At 43.2% G+C, this 14,250-nt stretch overlaps 1 protein-coding gene across 1 annotated transcript in view; it reads left to right on the top strand.

The window, feature by feature from the left end:
• The first annotated feature begins 2,237 nt into the window (after positions 1-2,237).
• The window catches only part of FAF1 (Fas associated factor 1), a 170,758-nt gene continuing 158,745 nt past the window's right edge, over positions 2,238-14,250 (top strand). The window contains exon 1 of the mRNA XM_062623203.1: positions 2,238-2,705. Within this exon, the coding sequence (XP_062479187.1) occupies positions 2,661-2,705 (45 nt within the window). The 5' untranslated portion in view covers positions 2,238-2,660. The remainder of the gene's footprint in view (positions 2,706-14,250) is intronic.

The following is a 14,250-nucleotide window of genomic DNA, read 5'->3' as shown; positions in this document are numbered from 1 at the left end:
GCCGGGGTGCTGCAGGCCTCCTGCGAGTACAGCTGCCCGGCTGGAACATGCCGTCAAACCGCCTTCGCCGTGTGGAGCTGTCAAAACCCCTCGCAGAGAGCACCTGGTTAATCCTGATCGTTTCCTCTCCGCAACGATCAAGATACTTCTCCTGAACGAGAAAGAGTTGCCCCGATCAGCTCTAAAACCAGCGTAAGAAACAGCTTCTTAGGGGAAATATTATCACCGGGCATTGGGAGGAGTTAAATGAGTGAGTGTTCCCCCGGCGCCCCGGTTTGTCTGACTGGTTGGAGGACGAGAAGCACCTCGAGTGGCTCCCGGTGAGGGGATGGGAGGAGGAGAGCACAAACTTTCACCGTGACTCTATCGTGAACTTCCTGCGGTGCAGGGCACACGTGCATCTTTTCACCTTTTCTTCACGTTCTGGACCAAATCCTTCCTGTTTTGATCTAATATAGATATCATTATTTTAAATATGGCTGTAATAGACGTGAACGCCGGGTAACTAACCTCGACAACATACCTATAGCTTCAGTTCCTGCCAGGAACTAATTGGCTTTAATCCAACTGTTAAAACTCGCTTTTCAGCCTTTATTATAGTTACTCTCTAGTAATGTGTGGGTGGATTTGTTTGTAGTTTAGCATAGGCTGTCCCTGGCATTGCACCATACCTTGTACAGAACTGTCTGTAATACCAAACCGGAGGGGGGAAAAAAAGGTAAAACAAATAAGATTAGGTGCGAGGGCAATTACTTTATCATCCCGGTGGTGGGGAGCTCGAATTGTGAAGCTAATGTCAGCGGGCAATAAAACCTCTCTTGGCAAACTCTGCTAACACAAATTAGAGCAGGAACACTATAAACTATAACCCCCAACGTCTCTGACACTTGGTTTTACACCGCAAGTGGCGTTTCGGTGTGGCCTCGCCCGCCTGCAGACCCCGAACGGCCCCGGCGCCTTGCAGCTTCCCAGCTGCGCTCGCAAACAGGCTTTAAACAATCCCAGGAGTATTTTCCTTGGGAACACGGGCTCTCCTGCAGGTACAGGCTGTCTTTTCCTACTCCTCCATCCGCAGACAGTGTTCGGTCTGTCCCACCGCCGAACGGTGCGGTAGTGCCGGGTTCTCCCCGGTGTCAGCGCGGCCGGCGGCAAGGAGCTCGCAGAGTCCGGGAAACCTGTCCATAACCCTCACGGAGAGAGAGGAAACAGATAAAGAACAGTGTTTCCTAAAAACGAGAAAACAACTTGGTTCAAGGCACCATCGTGTGGCTTTATTAGCGAACAGGAAAGGTGCTGGATGTGTCTGGGACGTCAGCTAGCTGCGGCGCCCATACGAAGAGCACAGCAAGACACGTCGGGCTAATTAGCAAGCTGTCTTCCAAATGCATGCTAAAGGGGTAGGTGAACGGCATCAGGTTGTAGCAAGCAGACTTAAAAAGCATTAAGTAGTTAGTTTTGCATTACTTAAAGGAAACAGATGTATCTGGGGTATACAATGCAAGTGCTTTTTACAGTGCTGGAGCGCTAAGCTGGAGCGAGGGCCGCTGTGCAGATCACGGTCTGTTGGCTCAGAAACCTGTGGAAAACGCACGTCCTCCTTTCGAAAGAAGTACAAAACCGGGAGGAAACCACCACCTGCCCGCGGCCGCCGGTCGGTGCGTGCCCCCGGGCCCGCGGTTGGATATCAGGTCACTCAGCGAGCACCAGTTCCGGGCTGTCAGAGCAGCCGCAAGCCGCGCTGGGGACCGGGTCACTGCCCTCACTGCTGCGGCCGCCATCCCGCGGCGGCACTGACGGGGCACAGCCGCCCTCCGCCTGCAGCGGCCCTTGTTCCCCCCCCCTTCCCCGGGACGGCGGGCCGGGCCCAGGCTCGCTGCAGCCAGCGCCCTCCCCTCGCTGTTAGGCCGCAGCCGGTAGCGGAGCCTAGCCGGGCCCGGGGAGCCGCCACCAACCGATGGGAGAGGGCGGACGGTGTCAGCGCCAGCGCTGCCGCCGGCCGAGCATTGGGCCGGAGCTGCCCCGCCCGCTCGGAGGAGCCGCTGACCCCGCTCTGAGAACGGGCCGCGGTTCCTCGGTGCTGAGGCGGCCCGTCCCGCACTAAGGGCCTACGCTTGGGCCGCGGGGCTTTTGCTCTGCACCGCGGGGCCGCGGCCGGTCCGGGAAGCAAGGGGGGGGACGGACGGCGGCGGGGACGGACGGCGGCGGCGGGGGGGGCAACACACGCTCGCCTCGGCCCCGCCCTTCCCGGCCGCTTGACAGGAGGGTGGTCACGTGGCGGCCGCAAAGCGCCTCTTTGCGACCTCAATGACAGGCAAAATGTGCGACAGGCGCTGTGGAGGCAGGGAGGGAGCGGCGCTGCCTCCTCCTCCTCTTACTGCTGCTGCCGCCCGGGCCAGCGGCTGAGGTAGCGCTGCCCGCTCCCGGTCCCGGCCCGCTCCCGGCGCCCCGCTCGCCTCTCTCCTCCCTTCTCCCCTCCTTCTCCTCCGCACGCCGCCGCCGCCGCGCCGAGTTGCTGAGTTGGGGCAGCCCCTAGCGCGCCGCGGGAGCCCGAGAGGAACCGGGCGCCTCGATGAGCTCGTAGCTCCCACCCTGCCCCGTCCTCGCCGGCAGCAGCTCCAGGTGCGCGGGTGAGAGCAGAGCCGGGGACGCAGCTGGCTGCAATGGCGTCCAACATGGACCGAGAAATGATATTGGCTGATTTCCAGGTAAATTTCAAGCCGCCGCCACACAACCGTGGCCTCTCGCTGCTTTTCTCTTTCTCCTCGTTGCTGTGCTGCTGGTTCTTTGTGGGAAGGTCCAGGGTGGTGGGGGTGAAGCCCACCCTCCACAGCCTCTTGCTCTTTCTTTCTTTCTTTTTTTTGTTTTGTTTTGTCAGAAATGGGGAACGTGTGCCCTCTCCTCTCAAGGTGCGTGATCAAAATGTCTTCTTTTAACTTAGAGAGTTTCGGGTTTTAATGAAAACAGAAAATCTTTTTTGTTTTTTTTTTTCATCCATTTTTGCTTGTTCCAACCCTCTGCAACCACCCCAGGCCCTGGGACAGCTGTGAGCCAGCTCACTTGGAAGAGGCAAATGCCAGGGAGGATACCAAACTCATCACTCCTCATGATTTGTCACGGTGTTTGTAATGAATCACTTGCTGGTACTACAGATTAGAGCTGGGCAGAGGTGTTTCCATTATAACATCAACACTAGCTTCACGGTTGCCTCAGCCTATGACTGTTGTAATGGCGGTAAAACTCTTCCCACCCCATTCCAAACAACAACATGTTTGTGTAGAAAGGAGGAATATGCCCTTAAAAGCTGTTTGTTATGTTCCTTCCTTCCTGCAAAAGGGTTATAATTTAACTTCAGACTTTTAAATCTCATTCCCAGAATAAAGTTTTTCTCTGAATAAAAGTGATGTGTTCAGAAGTCTGGTTAATCTGTTCAGTATATTGCTTCCTAATATTGCTTGCTCTTACATAGTTTTTCTAAGAACAAAAAAGTGGAAGGTACCTCCATTTGGAATAGTGGGTAGAGCCCAAAACAGAGTGGAAGGGTATCGGGTTATCTTTGAATATATCCTTTAAATATTTACTTTTCAATCCATGGTGGTTTTTTTTGTTTTGTTTTGGTTTTTTTTTTGAAGCTTTTTCCATTTCCAGTAGTTGTTCTTACATGGATAAGCTGTTGGATATTCTTGGATTCAGTTGCAAAACTGCTGTCTGTGTGTCCAACTTCTTAAAAGCCTGTTTCTCATCTGCTAGCTTAAAATAATCCCTTTGTTCACTCTGTGTGTGCCTTTAACAGGACTGTTTCTTTGGAATTACAGGTAGGGTGACTGTCATGTACATTATGTAATTCCCCTTTACAAAAAGTATCTGATACCTCACTGACGTAACACACGGAGTTCCCAGCTGATAACAGGGGAGTCTTTTCCCTTTCTGTACCTGAGTGCCTTACACCCATACTTATTAAAATGTTTTAACAAAGATTTGTATGAGGATCTTTTATTTTGCTGTGCTTGAAGGTGCTTTTGTGTGTGCAAGGAATGGTATCTCAATTCTAAGGCTGGGGTTTCATAAGGAAGTTCTTCCAGTAACAGTACACTGTGTAAGAGAAAACCGGGGACCCTGATTCTGTGCTCATATTAGTGGGGACAGTCTTTTATGGAATCCCACTTTTATGGAATTCCCTGAAATAGCTTTAAATTCAGGAATCCCAAGTTAGTGGCTGTGAATGTAAGATTATTTTTGTTTTAATAGAGATTTCGATCTGTATCCACTTCCCAAGTTTTTAGTGTCAGTGCTGTTTTGCAATATTTTTGTGCTTGAGTTTTGAAACCAGTTAATAAAGGCATAAGAGCAACTGCAGTGTTGGTACCACAAAGACAAGTAAGTATTATTGCAAGCTTGCAGAAGGGCGGTGGAGTCACAGAAACCAGTTGTAGATCAAGGATGACATAGTGTGTTTGAACCTAGACTCAGGAAGTATTTTATCCTGTAACAGTACTTACTTAAAAAGAACCCAACCCTTTTCTTCTTATATTTCAGCAGACAACTTTCCATTTGTTTTTTTTCTTTTTGTTTCACTCTCCCTTTTTTTTCCTTTCTAAAAATCCTGTCAAGCTTCTGCCTGATTCTGAAACACTGACCTGTTAATTGTCATGCTGCTAAAGCTTCAGATTAGCAAAGGACAATGTCAGGCATTATTAGGCCTTGTATCTTGCAGAGTGGTAAAGGATTTGGGGTATTTTAAGTACTTGATGGAATTTGCAGCTCGTTCACTAAGAATTTAAAATGGAAAATAAAACATTATGTTCAAAGTACTTCTGCATGGTTTTCCCTTCTGTATTTTCTGTACCTTTTAATTAATAAATGTTTTTCTCAGAGTTCTGCTGCTATCCTCTATATTTGTATGAGGTATCTTGTTGAAGAATGTTGTGCACACTGGAAAACCTAAAAGCTATTCTTCGCAGTTTTGTTCATCTCATTGTTGCTGAATTGAGTTGTGAGGGAAACTTCTATTTCACCCTTGCTTTTCCCAGTTACATTTAAGAAGGATAGAGCAATGTCTCAACTTTTAAAACCTGAAAGGATTTTCCCCCATTATAAAACTTGTGCCTTCAGTGAAGTCATGATTATGCTGATATCTCATGCTTTTATGAAGCTCTCATGGGCTTATTTGGTGCCTTTCAAAGCCATTGATTTCAACTAGAGCAGGATCTTGTATTGTTTGGTTTTCCCTTTTAGCTCTCATTGTTGTAACAGATTGCTTCTCTGAGGTACTAAAAGGAAATGCTTTCCAAAATATTTTGTATATATACATATGTATGCATACAAGTACTGCATAATTTTATTAAAGATTTAAACTATAGAGCAAAACACAGTAAGTGATCTACCAAAATGTTTTTTTCTTAATGTCTCAAAACAATTTAAGCCTGTTCTATGTGGTCTGTAATTATTTTCTTTCCCTTTCCTTTTTTAATGAGGTTACTGTGTGCTACCCAAGGAGTACAAAGTAGGTATTCATACATGTGGGCTGTGTAAGCAACCTGTCTAACTTTTCCTTCTTAGGCTCTCTCTTAGGAAAGATTATGCAGAAGCTTAACTTTATACATGACTAGTCTGATTGTTTTCAGTGGAAGTAGCTAAAGTAGTGGGGTTGAGCACACAAACAAGTTTTAGCTGTTTCACTAAATGCAATTCAGAATTTCTCCACAAAGTGTCATTGGCATATAGGAAAAACACCCAACAATTTCTGCTTCTGTTTGTAGCAGAAACTCTTTGAAAGGTAACTGCCTGTGAGCTGGTAAAAGGGTGATGCTGCAATATGCTGGGGAAATTAAGGGCATAAAATTCCTACCAGTTCTTGTCAACATCGCTCCTCTCCTTTTGTTTGTTGTGTTTAGCTGTAAAATGTTCTCCCATCTCCAGTGGGATACCCAGGTACTTGCAAGATACAAAAATATTAATGATCTATGCAGTCTGGGGTCATTTTTTCATTATAAAGAAAATAGATGTTTTTCTTATCTTTTTTCCTTTTCAAATTATAAGTTTTAATTGCACTGAACTTAGTTAAATTGGCATAGTTTGGCTGTTAAGAAATGAACAATCCATATTGGCAGAAATGTCAGATGTTGACATTTTTGTATGCAAGCAGTTTTACTTTTGTAAAAAAGTAAATTTTTTTTGTACAGCTTCACCTAGGATAGGGACTAAAATTGTCAAGAATATCTGTTTGTCACTATAAGTTATACCCACCTACAGGACCACTTTATTCATGCTATGTGGTTGTCCTTCCAACAGTTCTAAATGTAGAGCCTAAGTGTTGGAGTACTGTGGGAATTTCCAGCTCCTGGGTGCCCACTTATTACAAGAATATCTGGCATGTGGAGCTTCAGGAGGAGGTTTCTCATAGAATTCACATTTTCCATTGACAAAATAAATAAGCAGCTCAGTCTTCTGAGCTAAGTCTTCCCACCCAGTAGCTCAGGTCTGGGTGGAAAGACTTTGGAGTAGAATGGCAGAACTAGAAAATCCTTGCTTTTATTGGAACAACAGATATCTAATAGTTTTCTTCTGTCTTTCATCTGTGTTCATTGTGAAAAAAGTTACATGAGTATTTTTTCTTTTTGCAGTTTTTTTTTATACCCCTTGTACTGGGTACCAGACTGCTTTGGTATGATTCACCCGCATGTATGTAAAAATATCTTTCTTAAAACTTCACCTTTGTGTCAATCTGTTTCTTAAAACCAGAGGTTTGTGGGAGGAGCAAGGGGGAGTTGGGAATGAAGAACCTCATTGCCATCAGTTACAGAAAGGTGAGAAAGCATGCCACATGATTGTGTTTTTAGTTATAAAATCAACCATGGCATTGATGCATCAGCTTAGTATTTCTTTCCTTTTTGTTTTAAAGGTTTAACTGTAATTCAAACTACTCTTTTTCCTTCTGGAACAGCTAAAAGTAAAGAAACTGGAGATTCTGTTACACTTGGAAGTTAATACAGTGCTGTTAAATAACTGATAAGATATGTTTTTGAAGACTTTTTTGGTTTTGGTTATGAAAAACATCTGTTTCAGCCCTGTTCAAGATTATCTCTGTTATGCCACTGTGCGTATATTCACTCTCTAATCGTATATATACAGAATTTACATGTGTATTATTTTTTGGAGGGACTGATGAGGGAGCTTTACTTTCTTCTGTGTGTGCTGCCTTAGGTTTTTTGTCACTTAAGGTACTGTCACTATGTAAATTTGGTGGGTGAAAAAGATACAGCAGCTTTGAATCAGTACCCTTGCTTGATTCCTGCCCCGGACTATGTCTTACGCTGGGGGCTGGAAAGTCTTTCAACCATTTTCTGTAAGGGTAAACTGTCCATGAAGGGGTTTTGAACAAATAGCAACGTTGATGTCCTTAACATTGATTTCTGAAAGAAAAGGTGGTGTTTTGTCATAAAAGCATTGGAGCACGAAAGACTGGTTTTGATTTCTTTGCAGACTTTCTGTGAAGTGGGTGGCAATTCACTTGGGACAAGATCCTCAACAAAAGATAGGTGCTGAAGAGACTTCCAGTTGAAGTTTAAGTTTTGGAAAGTGCCCTCCAATTTATGTTTAACATTCTTGAAGGCCTGCATTTTCATCAAAGAGTCTCCTAGACATCTAAAAATGTGGTTTTGCATGTGTTAAGATCTGTCCAAGTTTAAACCTCAGTCTTGCTCATAGCGAACTATTTTCTGTGTGCCCTCTCTGTAGGATAATAAGGCAGTGGGTGCCCCTAGAGCACACAGCTAAACTGAGCTCTGCAGCTCTCACCATAGTAGTTGGAAGGATCCAGTGCTCTATAGATTAGACATCAGGGTTTGGGATAGACACATTTGTTTCTTCACGCCCTCATACTGTGTATCTTTAGGTAGCAGTGGACTCTGCTAGGTTTCTAGTAGTTAGGTGCCAGGATGCTCAGCACTGTTTCACCTGCTTTTATGGATATAGGTCACCATATTCTTAGCTAAATCTTTAAATTGTTAACAGCTGGTTTTCAGTGTAAAAAAGGGGAGTTTAAGATGCTGTAAGATGTTGAAGTTCATACCTGTGAGACCTTTTAATTTACATTTCGATTAGGATTCCTTTTAACCCTTCTTGCTTTTTATCACATTATAGTTTTGTGCATTGCACAGTCAGTAACAGCATTGGAACTGGTAGTTGGACCTCTTGCTTTGCAACGCAATTGGTTTTGTTTGCTGTAAATGGCCTTAGGGTCAAGAGACAGGATAAAAGCATACTGTGTGCTTAGTGAGTTTTAATTTGGTTAGTTTGATTGCTGTTGTCTGCTTCCAAGACCATTGCTTCTGTTAATTTGTTCGGTGTGTTTCTGAAAAATTAACAGTGTAATTTCTTACGATGCTTTTAGGGTCGGCCATAAACCCAAAGCTCTTTCTCATCAGAGCAAAGCTAGTTTGATTTACTAGCCAGCTTTCTGGTCTATAAACTGAAGCTCAAGTGGGTTCCAGAGTCACACATAGAATCATAGAACAGTTAGGGTTGGAAAGGACCTTAAGTTCATCTAGTTTCAAACTCCCTGCCATGGGCAGGGACACCTCATATTAGACTGTGTGACCCAAGGCTCTGTCCAGCCTGGCCTTGAACACTGCCAGGGATGGAGCATTCACAGCTTCCTTGGGCAACCCATTCCAGTGCCTCAACAACCTCACGGTAAAGAACTTCTTCCTTATATCCAACCTAAACTTCGCCTGTTTAAGTTTTAACCTGTTACCCCTTGTCCTGTTACTACAGAAAGAAATAGAAGTAAGTGATGGCCGTTTAGAAACGTTATAATGGGTATTTCCACTGATAGCTGTTAATGGAAAAGCCAGCTAATTTCTCCTAGATAAGGATAGATAATTAGAAATACTATCTGATGTTTATAGCAAAGAAAGAGGATACTATGATTTGTGTGCATTTCAGCCCTGCTGCAAGAACCTAAATAATTTACCACAGGAGCACCAGTTCATCTTTAGAAAGAGGTTTATGCTGTTGCTTTAGTTCAATTACCTTGGAAAGACTCTTCACGTCATAGTAATCATGTCACCATTTCCATCAACCCATTCATATAGGTATTTGGGTTAGTAGGTCACTGAAACAGATTGAGAGGTGGTAGATGTAGGATCCTTTTTCAAATGCCATGACAACTGATGCTAATTATAACACTGAAGTTATTAATTGTATATACTCCCAGAGGCTAGGAGCATGCTTTCATTGGAAGTTACTGTGAAAGTGATTTGGCACATTAAAAATAAAATGTGGGTAATTCTTGGTAAGCAAGGTTAATTTGCAGTAAACACACCAAGTTAATGTTTTTGTGTGGAAGGAGGTGTGAGAGAGGAGAGGATGAGGATTTGAGTGATTTGATACATGTCTTACGGGGTCCTGAGAATCTCCCATCTTGAGATTATTGCACTGGTGTTGGGAAGTCTGGAAGCGTAGAATATTCTTCTCTTTTTGGGTGGTTGTTATGGTTCAGTTACCATTGCAAGCCTACTTTTCATGTGTTTCCCTATCTGAAGCAAGAGTTAATAGCTTATTAAAAGAAATATATGGCATGTCTTTGATAGGATTTCATGTTTTTCTAGTCAATGGTTAAGTCAGTGTGCATGTATGGGGCAGCCATGAGGTGAGTCCTTTCTTTTAACTACTGTAAGAAATAGAATAAAAAGCCTGGGGAAGGGCCTAACATTTTACTTGTCCCTCATCATTTGGATGAAAGGAAATGACATGCTTTCTGGCTGGATTGATGCCTACTAATTAAGCCAGTTTTTTGGAGTTGACTAGATAATGCGCAACTGTAAAACCAAACTGCTCAAAGAGGAAACCAAAGCCCTAATGTATGCATTACATGTTGTTTGGTCTATCAAAGAAGTCATCTGCTGGTCTTGTGTGTCTAACTGGTTGTGCAGGTCTTTGTTGTGCAGGAGTAGTTATACTTTCAAAAGATAATTCATTAAAGCTCAGGTTCTTGGAAAGGTTTTGAAACTAGAACAGAGGACGTTAGCCCTTGAGTTATTTTATACAGGTTTCACATTTTATGTGTAGCAGGAAACGATTTGTAAAGACAAGAACTCTAAAACTGAGTCACCTCTATTATTCTTATTTTTAAAGGTCAGGTTGTTTGTGTGAGCAAATATCAAAGGTGCTGTATCAGATCAGATCAAGGAGCCAGCTGGCCTAATGTCTCCTCTGCAGCAGTTGTTAGTCCTTAGGAAAGAACCAAAAGAAACAGAATTTGAATGGGTTTGCCTCATCCTAGTTTCTACAAGTCAGCACTTTAAGAGCTTGATAATGGGGTTGTTATAAGATGGGGTTGTATATAAATTTGTCTCTAGAAATCTTAACCCTTTTTGACTTGCACCCCAATAAATTTCACCAAAAAGCTAGTGTGAGCAGTATAGGAGTGTCAGGTTGATGTCAAGAGCAGTCTTCTGTGAAAAATTCATATTTAAATTCCTTTAGGATTTGGGGGCAGTCATCTGGTCCTGGTGTTTTGTTTTTTTTTCTGTGTGTCTCTACTGACACTTTAGGATGAGAGAGCTCTCTGCAAAGACCAGCTTTGTTATAGGATGGTCCCTAAGTTCCTCTGTAGTGAATATGAGTGCACAGATTTCATTTAGCTTTTCCAATATGCCCTGACCGTCTTTGAATACTTCTTCAGTATCTTCTTGCTTTGGTCCACTGACTCTCTGGCAGACTTTCTTGTCCTTGTGTGTGTTTAGAAGCTTGTATAATTTTTATCTTTAGAGAAATGTTTTTTTCAGTCCAGTTTTGTTGGCCTGCATTATGGTATGACCTGTGCTCTGCTGGGATTGAGTGGTCTTCTCTTTCCCTGTTTTGGATACCATTCTCAGGTTTTTAAGAACATGTCCATTCTTTGTGGTCCTGTTCTTTACCAAAAAAAACCTGAGGGTTTGTGGAATGTGGAGTAAAATATTTTTTGTATGGATTAATACTCTTCCTTGTGTGCATACCTGGAAAGTGGCCTTTATTTAGTCTTTAGTTGTTTTTAAGGCTCTGCTTTTGAGGCAAAGAGGAGAAAGGAGATGACTGCAGATATCCAGTAAGCAAAAGCATTTGTCTGACTTGTGCAGTTCTTTTTTGGTTTTCATCAGTTTTTCTTATGTGATAATGTATAAGATACTGTGAGAGCTAAATAACCGTGATTCAGGATGTCTTGGGTTTTTTACCTTCACTGAGATACTTTTAATTAAAGTATTACACAAACACAGAAACTTTGGGACAATCCTAACTGAAGCTTTTTGTAGTTGCTGGGTAAAGGCTGTTTTCAGTCCTCGGGAAAGGCAGTTTAGTAGTCCAGGGTACTAATTAATGGGTACTGACTTTTGGTTTGGTTTGGTTTTTAATTCAGTTTGAGCACTGCTCTTTGTGTGTAGTGCACGTGGCTTAAACACTAGGGTTTGCATGGGGCTTGGGAGGCTAGGGTTCATGTCTTGGCTCAGCTCATGGGCTTCCTAGGGATGTGCCTTCATGGTATTCTGGAAACAGAATTTGCTCCAGAGTCTTGAGTGTTCAAAGTCTGCTGGAAACCATTTGAAAGTGGTTAGTGTGGTGCAAAGTTAGCTAGTTCTGCTAAGAAGTGGTTAGAGCTTCATGCTACCGGTTTAGACTGTAGCCTGCTTGCTTTGTGCAGAAGGCTTGCAGTCATCTCAGACTGTGGGCAAAGGTCACGCTTGTCTGTTTGGTAACTAATAGGTAGAAACGTCTTCTGTGACCTTCAGAAATGCTGTTTCTTCTTTTATTCCCCCATTCCTCCTGTAGGAAAGGACTAATGCTTCTTTGCGTCAGTGTTTTGTCTAAGGTGGTGCTTAAATAGTAGAACGATGAATCTTGTAAATAGTTGGGGGTGGGAGTTCAAATGCATCGGGCAAAGTTTGAGCCTGGCATATTTGCCTAAACCTTTTCTCGATTTCTGATACTGGTAAGTGTATTAGCTTGTTTTTGTTAAGCCAGCAGCTGGTGAATCTGCTTGATTTTTACCAGATGGTCTCCTGAGTTATGTAAAAACAGAGGAGCATTCTTACCTCTTCCTTTGGGTGCTTGCAGTAGGTGACCTTTCAGTTTATGTCTCAGTTTATGTGCCTGGATGTTTGTTTAAAGTGTTTGTCTGAAACAGAGAGAAGTAAAAGTTAGTTTAATAACCACGGATGACTCATAATAAGAACAGTCTCATCATATCAGTAGGGTTGTTGCATGGTGAGAATGAGAGTGGATGCCACAGAAGAGCATGTATGTAGCTGGTGTTGCAGTCTGTGGAGGTGCTCCTGAGTCAGGCGGGACTGTGGGAATGCAAGAGCTGAGGTACCAACAATCTCAGTTGTGAGTGTCCAGATGTGCTGAATGTCTTGAGAGCCCAGAGGGGAGTTACACGTGGATCCGAAATCTGATAATATGGTTCTAAAACCTTGCTTGGCTGAGCATATTGATTTAACTTTTTTTCCCCAAAACCAGGTAATGCTTTGTTTCAGTTGCCTTGAAGTATTTTTCATTGCAACATTGCAATGTGTGGGGAATTTTCAAGAACATATTCTTGCTTACTAATATATCATTGTGTGAGGTGTCCCTGCCCATGGCAGCGGGGTTAGAACTTGATGATCTTAAGGTCCTTTCCAACCCTAACTATTTTATGATTCTATGAATTAGTGCCCTAGAACTTTCTGGGTTTGAGTAGACTTCTAGCAGATACAATTTGGAGCTGCCTTTGGCTGCTTTATAGACTTTTAATAATTATCTTTGATTACCAAGCTGTTCTCCTCATAAGGGACGGGAGAGGAAAGCAAGGTACTATGTTTCACTCTAGAAACAGGGAACTCACGGTTGGGTTATTTAAAATCCCACATGCAGAAACCTGATTTTTATTAGGAATGCTTAGAAAGCAAATTAAAGATTCTTCTAGTAGAAGTAATAGCCACATAGTGGGTTGCACTAGTGTTCTGGGAGACTGAGGGAATCCATTCTTATGCTGGTGAGACCACTGCTACCAGGAGTACTGTGTCTGGTATCAGTCCCTCCATTGACAAAGTGAAGCAAGTCCAGTGAATGCCTGCCTAGAATGCAAGGTGGCTGGAGCACATCTGTGATCTGAACTGTCTGGTTGTAATTCAAAGACGTAAGTAATATCTTTTGCTATGTCTCATATGCTGTTAAGAACAGCCCTGTGTGTTTTTCTTTTTGGTTTTAAGCTGATGACCTGGAGAATTACAGACTCATAGATTAATTCAACCATCCTTTCAAGCAGGTTAGTGGCCAGGACTTGAAAAGTGTTTTCCATGCTCCTCATCTGTCTTGTCCTTTGAAGAGTAAGTTACTAAAGGGATAGTCAATTGATTTTAACAATATTTCTTCTTTGCCAGCATTTTTGATTTATCTTTAAAACCTCATCTTTATGGACTGGAGGTAGCTGTAGTTGCACTTACTGTATCGAGTAATAAAAATTTATTGGGTGCTTTCAAAAGTAAGCATTTCCTAGGGTGCTGTGTGTGCAGTTGCAGTGGGTGGAGGTGTATTAATGCTGGCTTCCTGGGGCTTTGTAGGAGATCCCAAGAGCTGAAAGCTTTTCTTTCTAGGTGATTGCACCTGTCAAATCTTTTGGTGCCTTAATGTTCTTGTTTCTTTGGGCATTGTAGCTTTGTATAAGTATTAAGAAGATGGACTGAGCTACAGTTGCAGCAAAATGCTGATGCCAGAAAGTTCTTTTCTCCTTTTTCATCCAACACAAGAGAGTCTCTATCTGCTGTTTCAATGGCTGAGTAATAGGCATCAGACTGAATCATGGTAGCTTAGTCTTGTTCCGAGACAGATAGATGAGATATTAGCAAGAGGGGAAAAAGTCTGTGGCTTACAAGTGGTGTGACTCTGCCCTGAAGATCAGTTGTCTGAGTTTGTTGCTGTTCTGGGTACTTGGAGCTATGGCTCCAATTTTATCCTGTTGGTTGTATGAACTGAGCATGGTACCTGTGTTTGCATCTAGTCTGTATTACTGCAGGAGGCTGCAGCAGAGGATGTTAACTGCAGAGTGCATGTGGAGGTTAGGCACAAAATGAGATTTTTTTTCTTTTTATCCAGCTGACTTTTTGTCCAGAGACTGATGCACAGGGTAATCCACAGCCATCTGTCTGCCTCATTTTAATGGGCCTGAACCTGTTGTGTGAAACCTTCTAGGCTAAAGCCTACTTTGGGTTAGCTTAGAGATGGTCTCTTTCTGAG

This window comes from Pezoporus occidentalis, unplaced genomic scaffold (assembly GCF_034315485.1).
Source record: "Pezoporus occidentalis ecotype Australia unplaced genomic scaffold, CSIRO_AGI_Poc_V1 ctg25, whole genome shotgun sequence".
NCBI lineage: Eukaryota > Metazoa > Chordata > Aves > Psittaciformes > Psittacidae > Pezoporus > Pezoporus occidentalis.
This window is presented reverse-complemented; position numbering and strand designations above follow the sequence as displayed.